This window comes from Natrix helvetica (genome assembly GCF_964273705.1).
Source record: "Natrix helvetica genome assembly, chromosome: 1".
NCBI classification, from domain to species: Eukaryota; Metazoa; Chordata; class Lepidosauria; order Squamata; family Natricidae; genus Natrix; species Natrix helvetica.
In genome coordinates this window covers 248,401,366-248,419,333 of record NC_138548.1, presented here as the reverse complement: position 1 = coordinate 248,419,333, position 17,968 = coordinate 248,401,366, and the positions used below count along the sequence as shown (strand labels likewise).

At 35.7% G+C, this 17,968-nt stretch overlaps 1 protein-coding gene across 1 annotated transcript; it reads left to right on the top strand.

Annotated features, from left to right (window-relative positions):
* On the top strand, window positions 1–17,127 carry SRP68 (signal recognition particle 68). Its single transcript, XM_081939694.1, has 16 exons — window positions 1–265; window positions 1,612–1,678; window positions 2,673–2,786; window positions 3,553–3,748; window positions 4,457–4,539; window positions 4,775–4,884; window positions 5,730–5,812; window positions 7,272–7,412; window positions 9,496–9,594; window positions 9,813–9,877; window positions 10,066–10,228; window positions 10,817–10,911; window positions 12,043–12,172; window positions 12,592–12,667; window positions 13,762–13,814; window positions 15,285–17,127. Exons 1-16 carry the CDS (start codon window positions 25–27, stop codon window positions 15,510–15,512), a joined length of 1,944 nt encoding a protein of 647 aa, XP_081795820.1. The 5' UTR covers window positions 1–24; the 3' UTR covers window positions 15,513–17,127.
* Window positions 17,128–17,968: the final 841 nt, after the last annotated feature.

Sequence of the window (17,968 nt, the reverse complement as noted above, 5' to 3'; positions counted from 1 at the left end):
TCCACCGTCCCGTCACCCTCAGTGATGGCGACTCGTGAGCGTGGCGCTTTCAACACCTTCTACTTCCTGTCCCGTGATGCTTCTCGTCCCAAGCGGAACAGGCGCAAGATGGCGGCCGAGCGGCAAGTGGCCGGGAGCGGCGGCGGCGCCGGTGGCCGTGGTACCAGTGGTAGCGGCGGCGCTAGTTCCATGGCTGCCCTAGAGGATAACAAGGAGAATGAAAAACCCAAGTCCGGCGGCCTCGGAGATAGCCTGGGCCTGGAGAGTATCCTACCGGCGCGTTGGAGGGGAGAGCGCTAATGGGGACGTGTCACTTAAGGCAAAGGGCGAGCCCTTCTCAGGCTTCGGCTCCTGCACTGAGAAATTTCCGAACTTCGCGTATAATTGCTAACTGGTTTGTCTTCCCGAATTTCGGGTAGTGACGATCGATGTGAAGTGACCTCCCCTGAAATTAACATTGAGGAAAAATATATAGTCCAAGGCATATTAGAGGTTTACAGACTTCCCTTACTTAGCACTGTGTTACAATTAATTAAGTTAAAATGTGAAACTGCATTTTTTTTTTTTTGCAAAACATTGCATGGAATTAACTCATTAGCCAAGTTTGGGATCTTATAGGTAATAGGTACGCAAGCTGTCTCGGGTTTGTAAAACAAAGGATTGTTAAACTAAACTCATAACTGGAAAGTTACGCTTGTTTCTTTCTTTTTGTGGAATTAACCCAAGGGAGATACAGGCATGTTTGTGGAGAAGGCAAAATATCAATGCAATACAATACAATAGCAGAGTTGGAAGGGACCTTGGAGGTCTTCTAGTCCAACCCCCTGCCTAGGCAGGAAACCCTATACCATTTCAGACAAATGGCTATCAGGTCTTTGCATTCCCCATGTCAGAAACTTGTTGAGTAAGCAGCCATATTTCTGTTTATAGATCTTTCATAATAATGTGAAATTTATATAGCAGATAACAAGTTTCAAAAACTTATTCACATTTTAGAAAGTGATACAGTTAAGTTATGCTGTCCAATTGTAAACTAAAATGCCACACAGAAATAATGTGAACCTGAAATGTAAATTTTGTAAATTTTGTGAATATTCTAATGACAATTACTGTACATCTTTAATTAGTGGACACAACAGTGATATATAATGTTAATCTGTAATTCTAGAAATTTTAGACTTCCTCAGATTGTATAGCTTATCTTCGGGTAGTGATTTTGAAGCCAAAATTAGGAATACATTTATATTAGCTTACCACTGAATCTAGTTAATAGCAAATACAGTATGCAGTACTTCTATTAATTTCCAAGTTTAGTAGTAAATCATTATTTTAAAATTGCATCAGGTTTTAAATAACATATCTCAGGGTTGCTAAAATTGTAGCTGTTTTATTCCAAAGTCAAACAGGCAACAGAAAGGTTTAGGCTTAGAATATGAATGCAGGAAAACCTTTGTCATCCAGCTGGTATTCCATTATAATCACACTCAGAAACTCACTAACTTGTTATATTTGAACTTTAAAAAACAGTAAAATAATAAAATGTACAATATATTTTATGTGATTTAACTCTATAAGTTTTATTGTTGGAAGTTTCCTTAACAAGTCTTTTAGTTCTTCAGATTATCAAAGAATCACAGCAGCAACATGGCTTACGTCATGGTGATTTTCAGAGATACAGGTATGCAAGGAATAATCATGGAAGTTAACAGATGATCAAGAAATGCCTTTGTTTTTATTAATAAAATGCTTATTTCAATAGGTACAAATGATGCAGCTGATTTTAGAGAAGAAATTAAAAGTAGAATGAGTTAGAATTAAAAGCAGAATGAGTTAGCTACCAATCCTAATTGTTTTATCTTTAATATCACTGGGAATCAGGCACACATGAATTTAATAACTTAATGTGGTATATTTTTAAATTAAGCATGGTTTTGTTGCTCAGTTTTAGGAAAGTTCTGACCATGTGTTTTGTTTTGGTTTATTTTATTTTTAAATTTTTGTGCAACCCATCTCACTATCAACCAATTTTGTATATATGTACGTATGACTCATGCTTGTATAGTGCATATACAAGCATGAATCACACATACATACATACAAAATATGCACTACATATTTCCTGGTATACAATAATTGCATAAAAGCATACAACTTGGAACACTATCCAAATAGGCTAAGAACTTTTTTTGTAATTCAGGCTTTACTCATAAACCACTTCCCTGAAAAACCTCATTAGCCATGTAAGTTGCGCCTCTGGCACATGTGCACTGGTGAAACTTAATGTTCATCCATCCATATAACTTTGAAGTTACATTTTCTGTAGATACCACTTCACTGATGTTCAGCTATCAATCCATTTATGAATAGAATCCTAGTTTAAAAATTGTTGAAATTTCCAATTTCTCAATTTTTTATATGGCTGCATATTTTACTTTAAGAATTGACACATGAATTAACTTATTTTGCTTTGGTGCCTGTCTTCTATGATCGTATCTTTTCTGAATGACTTCCTCTAAGTCTTCTTTTATTATTTACATTGTCTTATCATATTGTATAGATTGCAGCAGTGTTTTCTTTTGAGACATTTTTAGGGGAGGGTAGGGAAAGTAGATTGAAAGCAAATATTACTGTGAATAAGAATTAACCATTTCTTTTCTCTTCGCCCCTTGAAGAGGTTATTGCTCCCGTCGACTAAGGAGGCTCAGAAAAACTCTTAACTTCAAGATGGGAAATAGGCACAAGTTCACAGGAAAAAAAATAACAGAAGAGCTATTATCTGACAACAGGTACTGGAAGCTATTTCTGCCTTCCATTTTTGAGTTGGAGATGGGAATTGGGTCTCTCTAGCTTTCTTCTGTCCTCATAGAAAAAGATGGCGACAGCATCCTGAACAAAAGAGAGGTTAAGCAAATTCTAAAATTGTATTAAAATATGAAACATTGATAAAATAAATTGCCTAGTACCTTTAAACGATTTCAAATTAAGAAAAAAATCAGCTATTTTACAAAGAAAACTACTTTTGTGTTCGGGAAGCAAATCTTAGAAATGATGTAGGTATTTTAAAACATTTTAGTTAGTTTGAAGTTGTTTCGATTCCATATAATAAGCATTCCAGTCTCTGCTAGTGTGCTAGAATGAAGTATTGAGACTGGTAAATTTTGCCTTTGCACTTAGTGCTACACTGTTGTCCAAAATGCATGTCCTCTGGATACAGTATCAGAAATACTGTACTTCTAGAATGTTATTGATGTATATATAAATGTTTCCTCATCTATCAAGGTAATAGATGAGGAAAGGCAAATTTGATCTTCCCAGGATTGTAAGGATAAAAGAAGGCTTGTGGAAATGTCCTTCACCAGGAATTCTGAAGAGAGGATGTTATGTAAATATAATCAATCAGTTGGTAGAAAGGGACTTTGAGATTGGCTTTAGACAAGATGCCTGATTGGGGCAGAAGTATAAGAACAGATGCATTTATTTTGTATTTCTGTTGACATTCTCAAGGGAAGTTATAAGTGCTTTGGATAATTTTTAATTGCTCTTATGCCATAGATATTTACTCCTCATTCTTATGGATGCTGAAAGAGCCTGGAGTTATGCAATGCAGCTCAAGCAAGAAGCCAACACAGAACCACGCAAACGTTTTCATTTGTTATCTCGCCTACGCAAAGCAGTAAAACATGCTGAGGAACTGGAACATCTCTGTGAAAGTAGCCGTGTGGATGCCAAGACAAAGCTGGAAGCTCAGGTTAAGACCAGCTTTTAAAACTAGAGAAAATGTACTAGAGTTAATTTCTTAGTGAACAATTTGATCTAAAGTGTAGATAATAAAAGCTCCAATGAAGAATACAGAAAAAAAAGAAGAAGAAAAAGACACTATGTTTGGACACAACTCATACACTATTTTCAGAAGGGCCAACTTTCTGCTGTGTTTCTTGATATGCAAAAAAAAAAAAAGGAAGAAAAAACCCAACCTTATAAAACTTATGGTTCAAATGCTGACCATTTGGGTTGTATGAGACACTGTCCCTGAAACTCATTAGGCTATTCTGCAGTCAGAATAATCAGTTTCAGGGTCAGGATATTTTGATGGAACCTTTCCATGTCTTATTAATCTAATATGAAGTAATATGAATATTTGCCCAGCAGTCATTTAGTTCTCTAGCAAACTAACTAAAAAGAATATATTCCACCACTACTATTTCCTGTGGAAAAACAATTCATGTAATCTGCATACATTTTCATTTTTGACAGGTGTCTGAAAAAAATATTGTCCAGGTAGTAATAACATAATCTGGACTCCATGGCACATCTGCATACTTATTTGAGTATTCAAATATACCAATATACTTGATATTGGTATATTTCCTGGTATTTATTGATAGCTATGGAAAAATTCAAATTCAGTAGGCTACCATACAATTGTACTTATCATCCATCTTCATTTTTCTTATAGGCATACACAGCGTACCTCACAGGTATGCTTCGATTTGAGCATCAGGAATGGAAGGCAGCAATGGAGGCTTTCAACAAGTGCAAGTGAGATTCAATTTTTTTATTTCTATTTCCATTGTCTATTAAATAAACAGTTTTTTTCTCATTCAGTTTTTTTTGCCTTGAACTTTTTAAAATCCATGTAATACATTTTGTTTCTGCATAGCCTAGTGATAAAGCTTAAAAGCTCAGTATTTTTACAGTAGCCCCTGAAATAGAAAGAAATGGTTTTTAATACTGTAAAGTACTGACTATTTTGTTTTTAACCTTCCTTTTGCAGAACCATTTATGAAAAGCTGGCTAGTGCTTTCACAGAGGAGCAGGCAATATTATATAATCAGCGTGTGGAAGAAATCTCTCCAAATATTCGTTATTGCGCTTATAATATTGGTAAGTAAATCAAGAAGAAAAATATATTGAAATAATTTAATAATTATTATTCTCATACACTCCTACCAACATTGACAGGGTAAGCTACGTAGAGCAAACTCTCGCTCTTTCTAGCACTGAAGATGTTATCTAAGTGAGTAATGAAATATCTGCAATAAATCTGCAACCAAGCTCAGTGAGCATCAGGGACTTTACTGTTCTCATACAATTGCCTGTGAAATTAATGCATTAGTTAGACTGAATGCAGAATATTTTTAGTGTGATATTTATATTAATTCAAACAAGTCCAAGCTTTCATACTTTTTAAGAGAATGCAAATGTCCAAGATGACAGTTATTAATGGGATTCTTAACATTTTCTCTTCATTTATATCCAAATAAAAAAACAGCAACATCTTTTCCTTCTTTCAAAAGAAAAAAGAAATGCAACTTTTAAGGAAGACTGCTAAGAAACCTTCCCTCACATTTTCATCTTTTGCTGAAGAGTACAATTTTATTTATTGATTAAACTATGCCCACCCATCTCTCCAAGGCATTTCTTTGATTTGCATACTATATTGTAGACCAAAATGTTAATATTTAAATATGCAGTATTAAACACACAATTTGGATATGCTTAGCCCTTCTCCTAAGATTTTGGTGTGACATATAGATAGCAGCTAACTATATACTGATGCTCTTAGTTTTTTGCACATTCCTGCCTATTTAAATAGGTTAAAATACAAGCAGTTGTGATGCTACCATCCTTTGTGTTGTGAGCTTTCTTGAAGTTTTGTAGTGTGTTTTTGTTAAGTGAGAAATTGTGCTGGATGACAGGCTAATTGAATTCTGTCCCTTGTTTCTTAGGTGACCAGTCTGCTATTAGTGAGCTAATGCAAATGAGGCTGAGGACTGGAGGCACTGAAGGGCTCCTTGCTGAAAAACTAGAGGTAATTAATCTCACACTTTTCCCTTTTGGAAGAATGGCTACTGATGCCTGATTTTAACGGATATGACTGATACTTTTCTTTTAAAAGAAATTTAAAATACAATGTAAAAACCCAAAGTTCAAAATTATCTTACAAAATAATACTTTGAAATTATTTTAAAAACACAAAAGCTAAATGTTAGCCAGATCGTAGAGTTAAGAAACCTGTAACTCTCCACTGTCACATCAGCAGTATTAGGAGGTGACTAGAATTGCAGTTTAAAAAAACCCAGAGGACCACAGAGTCTGGTTCTGTGAAGAATAACAGGAGAGATGGGAAACTAACAATTGTACAATCAAAATTATTCTTCTGTAAATCAAACACTATCTGTTTAAAATAATGTTGGGTCTTCCTTGTGGATAGTTCTACAAATATTTCCTTTGTTTCCCCTAATCTGATTAATTCATTTGTTTAATACTAAAAATTATCATTTTTGTGCTGCCCCAAATGGTACCATTTGTGTGATTGTGCCATTTTGCAAATCATATAAATTGCAGCAGAAATTTAGTTCTTGCATGTAAACACCCTTGCATTGCTGTCCACTGTATTTTAAAAGACAGGAAGTATTTGAGCTGCAGTTGAAAAAGCAATGTGCTGCATAGTTTAATGTCATCTTTACATGACAGAATTTGAGCTAGTATTTTATCTGCTCATTGCAACTGCTAACAGAACAGTTCATCATTTTAAAGCTTGTACTTTTGTAGATTGAGATTGGACAATACATTTCTCATTTTCCACTTTCTTGCCAATAACTTCATATATACAACTTCATACAGTGCCCTTCATACATTTATTTGTGAGGCTTACACATTTTTGGTAGTAATAGTCTCCCCTAGGAGTTTGCCCTGGAAATGCTTTGTATGTAGTTTGGAGTATGTATGTAAGCACACAGTATGTATGCTTTGAATGTAGTTTGGAGCTGCAGAAAAACCTTGCACTCCACTAAGTATTATGGCACCATGCTTAAAATTGTATACTTAAATGCTTTCAAACTTGCCTTTCTGTATTTGAGGACACCCAAAGCAAACTTTCAGCCTTTCCTCCACTTCAATAGGCCATCCAGTGAATCAGTTATGTCCATGCTTGCCAAGAACTACCCTTTTGGAAATCTTTGAAATATATCAGTGTCCCCAAGACCTTATGCTTCCCAACAACCTTGATTGATCTTTCAATCTGAGGCAAAGTTTTCTTTTTAATTTTGTATGTATAAAATCACTTTTAAGTACGTTTTCCAGTTATTCCCTGTCTTCATGGTAAAGCTGGCTATAAAATAAACATGATTTGTGATTGCAATAACTTGAAAGTTAAACTTCCATAGTTTACAGTTGTATATTACTTATTGCATACAGTGAGAAACATGTATTGTGAGAAATACATGTTTTTCATTAGAGTGCCAAACCAAAACTTCCCTGTTTTCTAGTCATTAATCACACAGACTCGAGCAAAACAGGCAGCTACTATGAGTGAGGTGGAATGGAGGGGAAGAACGGTGCCTGTGAAAATAGACAAAGTGAGAATCTTTTTGTTGGGATTGGGAGATACTGAAGCAGCTATAACTCAAGTAAGTAAACGCTTAAGCAGGGTCCTATGGTCATGTGAATGTCAGCCTCTGTTTCGCTATTTGCTTTCAGCTGCCATTGAAACGGGGAGTGGGGGGCTGGTATTTGGGAGGGGAAGTTTAAGTACAGGAGAGATTGTAAAAAGGGAGCTTTGGTCTCACCGTCTACTGCGCATGCTGAAGATTAGTGCCTGGTGTCAGTCAAGGCCAACCGTCCTGCATACCAACCTGATGATGCTCTTTGAAGATGGAACTCACATGATATCTAAGGGATTTGCAGATTGGACACTGGGATGAGGGTTACCAGGGGGAGGGGGTTTGGTCACATGTGCTATATATGATTTCGTGCGCTTTTGCCTCAGATCTTGCTTTGCTTTGCTGCTATCTTTTCATTACCAGTAAAAGTACTCTTAATTCTGCAAAATGGAGTTAAGTGGTTTTTTTCTTGGTTGAACACAGCTGTCACTTGGCTATTTGCCACCAAATAATGCAATGGGATAAGACTGGGCCATCCTGATTTACTCTTAGTTTACAGAGATGGTAATGATTGAGAACATCACCCTGGGACACGTGAACAAATAATGCTTTTGGTGTTTTTCCAAACAGAAAATTGAAATTAATAAACTATATTTAAAGAGTTAACAGCTTGTGCCCTAGGAAGTTTAAGCTACTTGTCGAAACTTTTAATCTTGTCCAAGAACATTGTACTCTCAGTTCGGATTATTGAGTAATATGCTGTTATTTAACTCTTCTGTTGTTGTAATTTTTCAAAGTCTTAATTCGTGTGCTGTGGTGCAGTCTCTTTCCTGTGACTTGGGAATGAATCAAAGCAGCATATGCCACAAAATCCTGAATATTTGCTAACTCTTCCCTTCAAAATGAATAGCTGTGTTAGAAGATGAATAACTGCATTAGAAAAGGAAGATAAATTCATTTTTATATAAGTAAAATAATAAATCTCCACCTCATTTCCTTTTGTTTCAGCATTACTATTCTGGCATTTCCCCTTTGTTGAAATGGCCTCAGAGGTGGAGCAGCCAAACTAGTCTGACCTGTCTCTGATTATTCAAATTTTAAAAAATTAACCTTCCCTGAGTTTTTTGAACATTAGAGACTTATTTTTAAATTGTATTAATCCAGTTAAACATTGGAGGAATTTAAAAAATACATTAAAACAATGTTCTTTCAAGCAATTTAAAAAAATAAAATGTGTCCTAAAATTGTGAATCTCATATTCCAGCATTTTTTCTGGAGATCTGCTCAGAGTAGTCAAAATTCTAAATAACTGAACAATAGAATATATCCAAAGATATAATCTTTAAACAATTGATCTTAAGTAATTTTAATCTGACAAAAGTGTTAGATTAAATGCTAATGAATAGCTAAGGCTATTTAACTTTGGGAACGTTTCTTCCCAGTCCTATATTACTAAGCAGGAAAACTAGTTTCCTGTCCTTAATCTGTCACAGAAAATAGCACTGTTGACTTTGAAGGTGTTTTTTTTAAGTGGGAGAAAGAGCAAATAAAACTAGGCAGTTAACAACAAAAAGATTCCTGAATCTGGTGGTAATAAGTTACAGTTTTAAGCATTAGAATAGGAACTGCATTTTAGAAAATTCCAAAAAAAAATAGGGAGTTCATAGTGTGGCTTATTGATAAAGTATATGAGATGGAACTCTTTACCCAATAATATATGATTTTGGGTGTTCTTGCCAATATTCTCCCTGCCCTGCTTTATGCCATGATTGTATGAAGTAGAAGACATTGGTTTTGTTTATTGCTTCACATTGTATTAAATTTAGGAAATATTAACATAATCACTGTGGAAAGGTTGTTTGTTTGTTTTTTGTAATCTGAAGAGGTCAATTGTGCCCCTTCTGTTATATCATAGAAATATAAAATGATAGACAATCTCCACAGCTTATCACTAAGTAATAAAAATTTCACTAATGATGCATATAATACAACATGTTGGTAAGACTCACTGGGTGCAGTTGTTAAATGTAAATTTTATCCTCTTTTGATTTCAGGAGAAATGTAGCAGTGATTGGAAAGATTACATATTTTTCTGTACTACTTTATTTAGGCAGAAGAAGAAGAAACTAAAGAACGTTTGTTTGAATCTTTACTGAGTGAGTGTCGGGATGCAATACAAGCCGTTCGTGAAGAGCTGAAGCCAGATCAGGTGGGCCATCAAGTAGAAGGTTTGTGCATTTGACTCCTTTGGTTAGAAAGGCAGGATATAAATAAAATCATTACTGTGTCTGCTTGAAGAACTCTTTGATGTTAGGTCCTACATGATCCTTTGTGAAGCTATAATAAATTGCACCCATCCCACAGTTTTCTTTGCATCCAAACATTATTTTTTAAAATAAATTACACCTAATGTTTTGTTTCCTACAGAAGCAGCGGGATCATTCTTTGGAAATAGATTCTGGAAAAGTCACTAATATTCAGTATCTGCACAGGTAAAGAGCCTTTCTAGAAATGCATGACTGTTAGATTAAAATCATTCAGGGCAAATAGTGGGACCGCTTGGGTGTCATTTCACTCTCTTGACTGCCCAGCTCATCATCTTATTAGGAGCTTTGTATCTATTCAAATGATTCTGAAGTGACTTTTAGTAATATGCAGTTTTTAATACTCTGCTTTCTAGTTACTTGACTTACATCAAGCTGTCTACAGCAATCAAGCGCAATGAGAGCATGGCAAAGGGACTACAGAAGGCCCTCCTTCGTCAGCAGCAGCCCGAAGAGGAAGATGGCAAGCGTGTTGCTCGACCTCAGGATTTGATACGCCTTTATGACATCATCTTACAGGTAAGCATGTAAGTGGTTCAGCAGTGGAAGGGAGAGGCTTATGATTCCAATTTTCTTTTATCTCTAGCAAGGTGACTGCAAAGTAGATGGGGAAAAGGTGTGATATTAAATTGGAGGTGCAGGTCAGACAGGGCACGGAAATTGGTAGCATCAGAACCTATTTCTCCATTTTAAAAAAGGTAGAAGTGTTGAAAATAAAGAGGTTTTCTGAAATTTTGCTTCATGCAAAATAATAGTTTCATGATCATTAAATATAATAAACATATACCTTACTTTTAAGGATCACACACAAAAAATTCTTCCTAAATAATTTTAATCATCACAGGTTATTTTTTTGGGACAGCAGATAAAGGGTGTTACCTTGTAAAGAGATTACACTATTTGAAAACAGTGCTCTGCTCATTTTTGTACTATTGTATCAATTTGTTAAGCAACTAGTGCTGATTAAAGTAAATGAAATTATTTTTGGTTTACCACTGTCAAATTTATTTAATTGGATTAAATATTTATTTATTTATACTGTTAGTTGTGAAGTTTATTTACATTTAAGGGCTTTTTTTTTGTCTTCTCATTTTGATCACACTGAAGAATCTGGCAGAATTGCAACAGCTTCCTGGCCTAGAAGAAGATAAAAGCTACCTGAAGGAAATAGGAATAAAGACCTTGGTGTATAAGGCTTACCGGTAATTCCCAAACAAACAAAGTTACTTATTCAGTCACAGTTAAACAATCACAGTCATACAACAATACTGTAATGAGTGCCAAGAGAAAAGATATTTGTGCTATTCCATGAATGTTTGCGATAGTGGTAGATGTTATTTCTGCTACTTTTCATTACCCTGGAGGTGTCATTATAATACATGCAGAATAAATAAGGAAGGCCGAGATTCCAGATCATAAAAAGGAACTTCATAGAAATATATACAAGCACGAAACACTCTGAATTTGGAGCCACTTTTCTCATTTTGATTTCTTTTTTTAAGCCAGATTTATATGACTTGAAAAGTCCTTTGACTATTATAATACATCCAAAATGGAGAACTGAAGAGATAGCAGGACAAGAAGCCGAGTAAAAGAAGTCCTTGACTTACTCATTTAGTGACCGTTCATGTTATACCGGCACTGAAAAAAGTGACTTATGACCATCTTTCATAACTACGACCTTTGCAGCATCCCCACGGTCATGTGATCAAAATTCAGATGCTTGGCAACTGATTCATTTTATGACCATTGCTGGATCCCCAGGTCATGAGAGCACTTTTTGCAACTTTCTGACAAGCAGAGTTGATGGGGGAGCCAAATTGATTTAGCAACCAGGTTACTCACTTATCAACTGCAATGATTCACTTAGCAACTGAGTCAAGAAAGGTCATAAAATGGGGCAAAGCTCACTTAACAAGAGAAATTTTGGTCTCAATTGTGGTCGTAAGTCGACCTATAGTGAGTTCAGAATTGTAGAAAATGTTCCAGTTATTTCTGTAGAAACAACCATTGCATTGTTTCTTCCCCTTCCTGACATCGTACCTCCAGGCAGTTCAGAGAAGAGGATGTAAAGTAGGAAAGACAGGGTGTGAATAGTTTCAAGAAAATTGTGCTCACAGAGCAGGGGTGTCAAACTCATGTCATCACATGACATATTGCATTTTTCCCCCTTCACTATACCGGGGGTGGGGTGGCCAGCATGTGATGCATCCAGCCCACGGGCCGCAAGTTTAACATCCATCATAGAGAGTTGATATTTTAACAGTTAATTGATACTTAAACTTAGTCAATTGAGCCATAGTTTACTTGGTATGGTCTTCTGTTCCTCCTAGATGCTTTTTCATTGCCCAGTCATATGTCCTGGTGAAAAAATGGAGCGAAGCTCTTGTTTTGTACGACCGAGTGCTGAAATACGCCACCGAAGTTCAGGCTCAAGCTGGGACTAAAAAAAGCAACTTAAAGGTAGGAAACAAGTTATATTAACAGAGTTCTAAGGTGATGTAATGGAGGGCGTACATATTTAAATTGATTACAATCTGCTAACTGTAATGTACAGTTCTGATTCATTTGTTGAAACAAATTTATGACTGATTGCCCATTTTTAAGACTATAAAATCAAACTATTTGGATTTGTCTCTCATTAGACAATGTGTCTGTGTGTGTGAGAGAAAGAGCGAGAATGAGAAAGAGAGTTGTCATTATACCACATATATTTGTATTTGGCAATTCAAAAGGGCATATGTATTTAACACTCCTTTTATTTTCCTAACAATGAAAAAGAAACATTAGCAAATCTAGTTGGGGGGTGGGGCGAATGAACAGAGGAAAAATGAAACTCTACTAAGTATATGTCTTTTGTGGAATTGGTCTGAATTATATAGGAGCTACCTGATGTTCAGGATCTGATTACTCAAGTAAATGCAGAAAAATACTCCTTGCAAGCAGCTGCCATATTAGGTGAGTGTGGCTTTCTAGATTCCCACATACACCGTATTCATTGGGAAAGGCTTTCAAGATTCAAGAGGCAGGGTCTGCCAACGTTTCAGAATGGAAGGCAGGAGTGGCTACGAAGGACATTCCTTTGTTTTAACATGTGGTTCTATAGTTGTATTTTTTCAGTGGCTTGACTGGGCGATTATGGAAAGAAAAAGTAATCATTTTCTACTGCCCCAATAGCTGATAGGGAAGAAATATAGGCTTGGTCCAAATAAAGTCATAAATTAGACTTTAAAACATCTTTGCCACAATCCATTTTTTTATATTCACTGCCCTGTCAAGCTGTATTGATTTTCTGTAGACCATTGGGAGGATAAAGTTTTGACTCTTTTAGATAATATTGGTTTATGATCTGTTCACCTGTTGCCTTCACTGTTGCATATTCTGTCCACTTCTGTTCATCCTTTCACACCTAAAACTCCTCCTTTCTAACTAGAATTCTGCCACCAAGATAATTAACTTCTGATGTTCTTCAGAGCCATGAGTACCTTAGACATTGAAGGCATGCTCCTTTTGAAGTCTGTTGACCTTCTGTTCTCTCCTCCGATGTGTTGCTCCTTGTAAATTTCACCATTGTCATCTATTCATTTGCTCAAATACGTGACTTTTTTTCCTTTGATGCCAAAAGTCTTTTCTCTATAACTTAACTTTTATCTAAATTTATTAGCATAAGCTTATGCACTTCACTTAACATAAGAATGTATAACATACTCATTCCTGTGTCAGACTTAGATTGGAACCATCCATTCCTTGACCCTTCTCTATAATTACTATATTCTATCTCTGTTTGTGTGTCTGTCTGTCTGTCTGTCTCATTTATATGCCTGCCTATCTCACAAGAAGCAACTTTGAGTGAAATACAACAATATTAAGGAATGGTTATACAGTTAGCTTTGGCACAGGATAAAAATGGATCTCATTGCAACATTTACATTTTAAGCATAAATTATAGACAAATTCATTGTTCACATTTTTAAAATGTAGCCTTACGTTCGTCTTCTGGTTTAATTCCTAGCAAATGCATTTTCCTCAAATACTTCTCTGGATTCTTTCAGATGCCGATGACAGTCATGAGGCAGAATCTCCGTCCCAGGTCAAAGATGGCAAGGTAAGCAACTTTCCGCGTATGCATTAAAAGCACAATTTCAGAAGGAGCCTAATTTCTTATGTTATAGTGTGTCAGTATATAATTTGAATTACATACTGTATATTAGAAATATGATGACAGAAATATTTAATTGTCCCTGTTCCTTTAGAAAGTTTTCTGGTGTGCTGTTTTTTTTTTTTTTTTTGGTATAATATCATACAAAACAATGGATTTCATGGAAAAGCTCAAGAATAATCAGGGAGAACAGCATTCAGAGAAAAACAACAGAATGCCTCTTTAATTATGCTGCTTTGTTTTTACAAAGCTAACATTAGAATAATGAAGAATTTTAAAAATACCCAGAAATTTAGTAAACTCCCTAAAGATTAGAAACATTCGTAGGAATCACGAGAGTGTTCTGTCTGTGCATTTTTCTATGCATGGCCTGTGCATAATTTCAGAGAAAAGATTTACAGCATGAGCTTGGCAAAAAAAAAAATCTTAAGATTTTTGAAAATTGAAGATTTAGGTGCATGATATTATAAAAATATTACATGTATTGGCTCTCCTATTATGGCACTCTTGATCAAGACTACTATATGGGAGACTGATATTTTTCCATCTCCCAGCTCTTTCTTTATGTGGATCAGGGATGGTGCCATGTAGGTTAGCAAGGGCGAGGGAGGCTTAGAGAGGGTTGTGAATGTATGCAAGGGACCAGTGCAACACAAGACCAGAGCGGCTGGGGGAGGATGTCCAGGTGTAGAAGACTGACCCCCCCATGACTTGCAACTTTCCCTTCCAGCTTCCCAATTGACTTTATAGGAAAGCTGGTAGGGAAGGTTGCAAAGGGCAGTCATGTGGTTACGGGGCGCTCATAATTGCAAAAGTGTTGCCAAGCATCCAAATCACAATCGTGTCTACCAAGCTGCTGGGATGGCTGTAAGTCCAAGAACCAGTCATAACCACCATTCATTCAGTGCCTTTACAACTTGGAATGATTGCTGAACGAATGGTTATAGGTTGAGGATCACCTTAATCCTAATTGGGTTTCTCAAGAACAGCTTTGTGATAATATTTAATGCATCAATATTGCTTAGTCCTAATATTAACCAGCTCCACTAGAAACTTACATTTAGTTTTCTCTTCTGCATTTAGTATTTCCACAATAGATTTGGATAATTTTCTGAGGTTTCCTCAGCAACTATTCATACATCCATAATGGATGTACCTACTTCATTGCCTTGAATGCATTATCCAGAAAGTTAAATATTTCTGTCATTAGACTAGACCTAGGTTTTCCAGCTGTAGCAAGTTCCAGATGTGTTGGCTTCAATTCTTCTCAACCATAGCCTTGCTGGCCGTGGAGTTGAGGAAGTTCATTTATTAGGGAAATGTGTAGATTGAGAAACCTTAAACTAGAGGGGTAAGTAACAAACGTCGTCCAAATGAACTAATTTTTGTTCCTGTTTATCTTCCTTTTTTATCAAGCCACTTTCTGAACGATTTGAGATTTTCTGCCTGGATCCTTCTCTTGTCAGCAAGCAAGCAAGCCTGGTGCATTTCCCTCCAGAATTCCAGCCAATTCCATGCAAGCCTTTATTTTTTGATCTGGCTCTCAACCACGTCACTTTCCCACCTCTAGAAGATAAAGTAGAGCAGAAAGCAAAGAGTGGTCTTACAGGATATATCAAAGGCATCTTTGGATTCCGGAGTTAACCAGGGCTTTTTTCAAGGAAAACGTTTCCTTTATATTGGGGGAATCTGCAACAGGTTCAGACCTTATCTGCTTGAGTCTAAAATCCACATGGGAGGTTTTCAATATTTTTCCAGTATTCTGTCTGTCCATCCAATTGATTAGAAACATTTCAATCTGAGAACATAAAAAATGTGCTCTGTCTCCAGCCTTATCTCAAACTGAAGAAAATACCTGAGGGTCTGAATCCACTCATGCTGAATGCCTCAGGCAGGAACAAGTATCCATTTTGTAATGATCATTTCTTTTGGGTAGCTGATACCACAAATTTAATTTTTTAAAAACTAACTCAGTCGTCTGGACAAGACACAGCAGAGGGAAACCAAAGGCACAGATTTTTACAGAATTGAACTGCCTCAACCAGAATCTGTAAAAATTTAGTTTAATTAATCCTTGTACTGCCTGCCGAGTTTAATTTTTACTTCTAACTATGGATTGAAGATCAGAGTTGATAGATTATGTTTCAAATCCATATAGTAGGCTTTAAAGAATATCCTTATATACTCTTTCCTTTAAAAGGCACCACTTCCTACTAAGTTCTTAGAGGATCTCTTTTGGAACCTAAAGAGCCTCAGCTTCAGAAAGTTATTCTCCATTTCTGCATTAAAAGCCCTTTTGTTTTTTTATTTTTCCTCATTCAGTTTATTTGAATTGGCAAATCAAAAAGGATGCTTATCTTGTACTTTTCATCCTTTCTGAAAATTATACATGGTGGTTTGAAATAGTCCACTTTTTGAAAAATCAATAAATGAAGCCACTGGAATCTTAAGCAATAAAGATTTTAGTCCTATATTAACAGGCATTTTTTTGTGAGAACATTTACAAGTGCGGTAGGAATTCCAATATCTTAATATCTTTTCCCAAAATGAAACAAAGAAAAATATCTATCTAGATATATCTTTTAAATATGTGTTCTGTTTCCAGCTATATTATTAGTCTTAAATGTAATCTAGTTAGTCTGAAATATTACTTGGATCAGCTAGTCTTTAGCTATCTTTTAGTGTTCATACAGCACCACATTTTTGTCCGTTCCAGTTTCGCTCTGCTGCTTCTTGGCTTTGTTAAAAACAGTATTAAAATTGGATTATTCAGTTAGGAATGTTCCACAAAAATAGTTTCTCGAGCATTGTGCTAATACACACTACAGAATTATAATTTCCAAACCAAATTGGGTGTAATAATTGTACCAAAATTATTGGGACTGTTTATCTTGTATGAAAAGCTATCACAATCCTCATTAGGACTTAATTGTGCCACTTCTGTTTTAAAATACGTGTGTGAAATGGACCCTCTGGTCTGTTGGACGAGTAGAATTTTATAGTAAAAACTTATTGTGCAGGAAAAGGAAGGAAAAAATATTTTTTACTGTATCAAGTGATTAAATTTGAGATTGATAAACTGATAATTTATCAGTTCTCTTAAAAGCTTAAATGGAAATAATAGATTTTACTCAAGTAACTATAGCCCAATATCATTTTTGGCACTATGTTAGGGATTTTTTTTTTGTGTGTGTGGATTGTATTTTGCTTCAAACTTCCTTCCCTGATTTTGAATTAAATCCAAGAATTGTATTCTTAAGAGGTGCAATCCAACTTCTTTTTGTTTACCTCCAAACTTTTGGATAATTGGTACATTCCACTCCATTTATCTCTGCTGCCTTAATTGGTTATAAAATATTTGTTAAGATGTGGCACAAAGTATACTAGAAAGACAGAAAAGAACCCTTTAAACAATAAAGACATATTCTTGCTACAGTCAAGTTTTAAACAGTTTAAACAATTCAAGTGCATGCTGTGCTTTCATTTGAAGTTTCCTTACTGGAACATTTGAAGAACACCTTTGTAAGTAGTGGATTTTTCCCAGAGAAGTAAACATGACTGGATTGTTACAATAAAAATGTTTACTGTTACCACAAAGATGTGGACACCATCCCCACCCACACTTATTATTAGTTGGCACATTGTAGTATGTTATTTCATGTACTTGGATAGATTGAGTCTAGTCCTTGACTTAAGACCACAATTGAGACCAACATTTCTGTTACTAGGCGACACATTTAAGTGAGTTTTGCCTAATTTTACAACCTTTCTTGTGGTTAAGTCAATCACTGCAGTTGTTAGTAACATAGTTGTAAAATAAATCTGGCTTCCCCATTGTGCTTGTCAAGCACAAAATATGATCACATGATCCCAGGACACTGCAACTGTCATCAATATGTGCCAGTTGGCAAATGCCTGAATTTTGATTATGTGACCATGGGGATACTACAACGTTCATAAGTGTGAAAAATGATCATAAGTTACTTTTTTTCGATGCCATAACTTCAAATGGTCACTAGAAAAAAAAAAAGTAAGTTGAGGGCTTCCTGTATTTAATTGTCCTGAACTAATGTGGCTGCCTACAAGTCATCAATATTAAA

Bases quoted from the DNA above. Each gene is read 5' to 3' on its own strand.
- SRP68 (XM_081939694.1), top strand. From the start codon at position 25: ATGGCGACTCGTGAGCGTGGCGCTTTCAACACCTTCTACTTCCTGTCC. The intron at 4,540-4,774 runs GTGAGATTCAAT...TTCCTTTTGCAG, and splicing joins GAGGCTTTCAACAAGTGCAA to AACCATTTATGAAAAGCTGG. The intron at 10,912-12,042 runs GTAATTCCCAAA...TGTTCCTCCTAG, and splicing joins TTGGTGTATAAGGCTTACCG to ATGCTTTTTCATTGCCCAGT.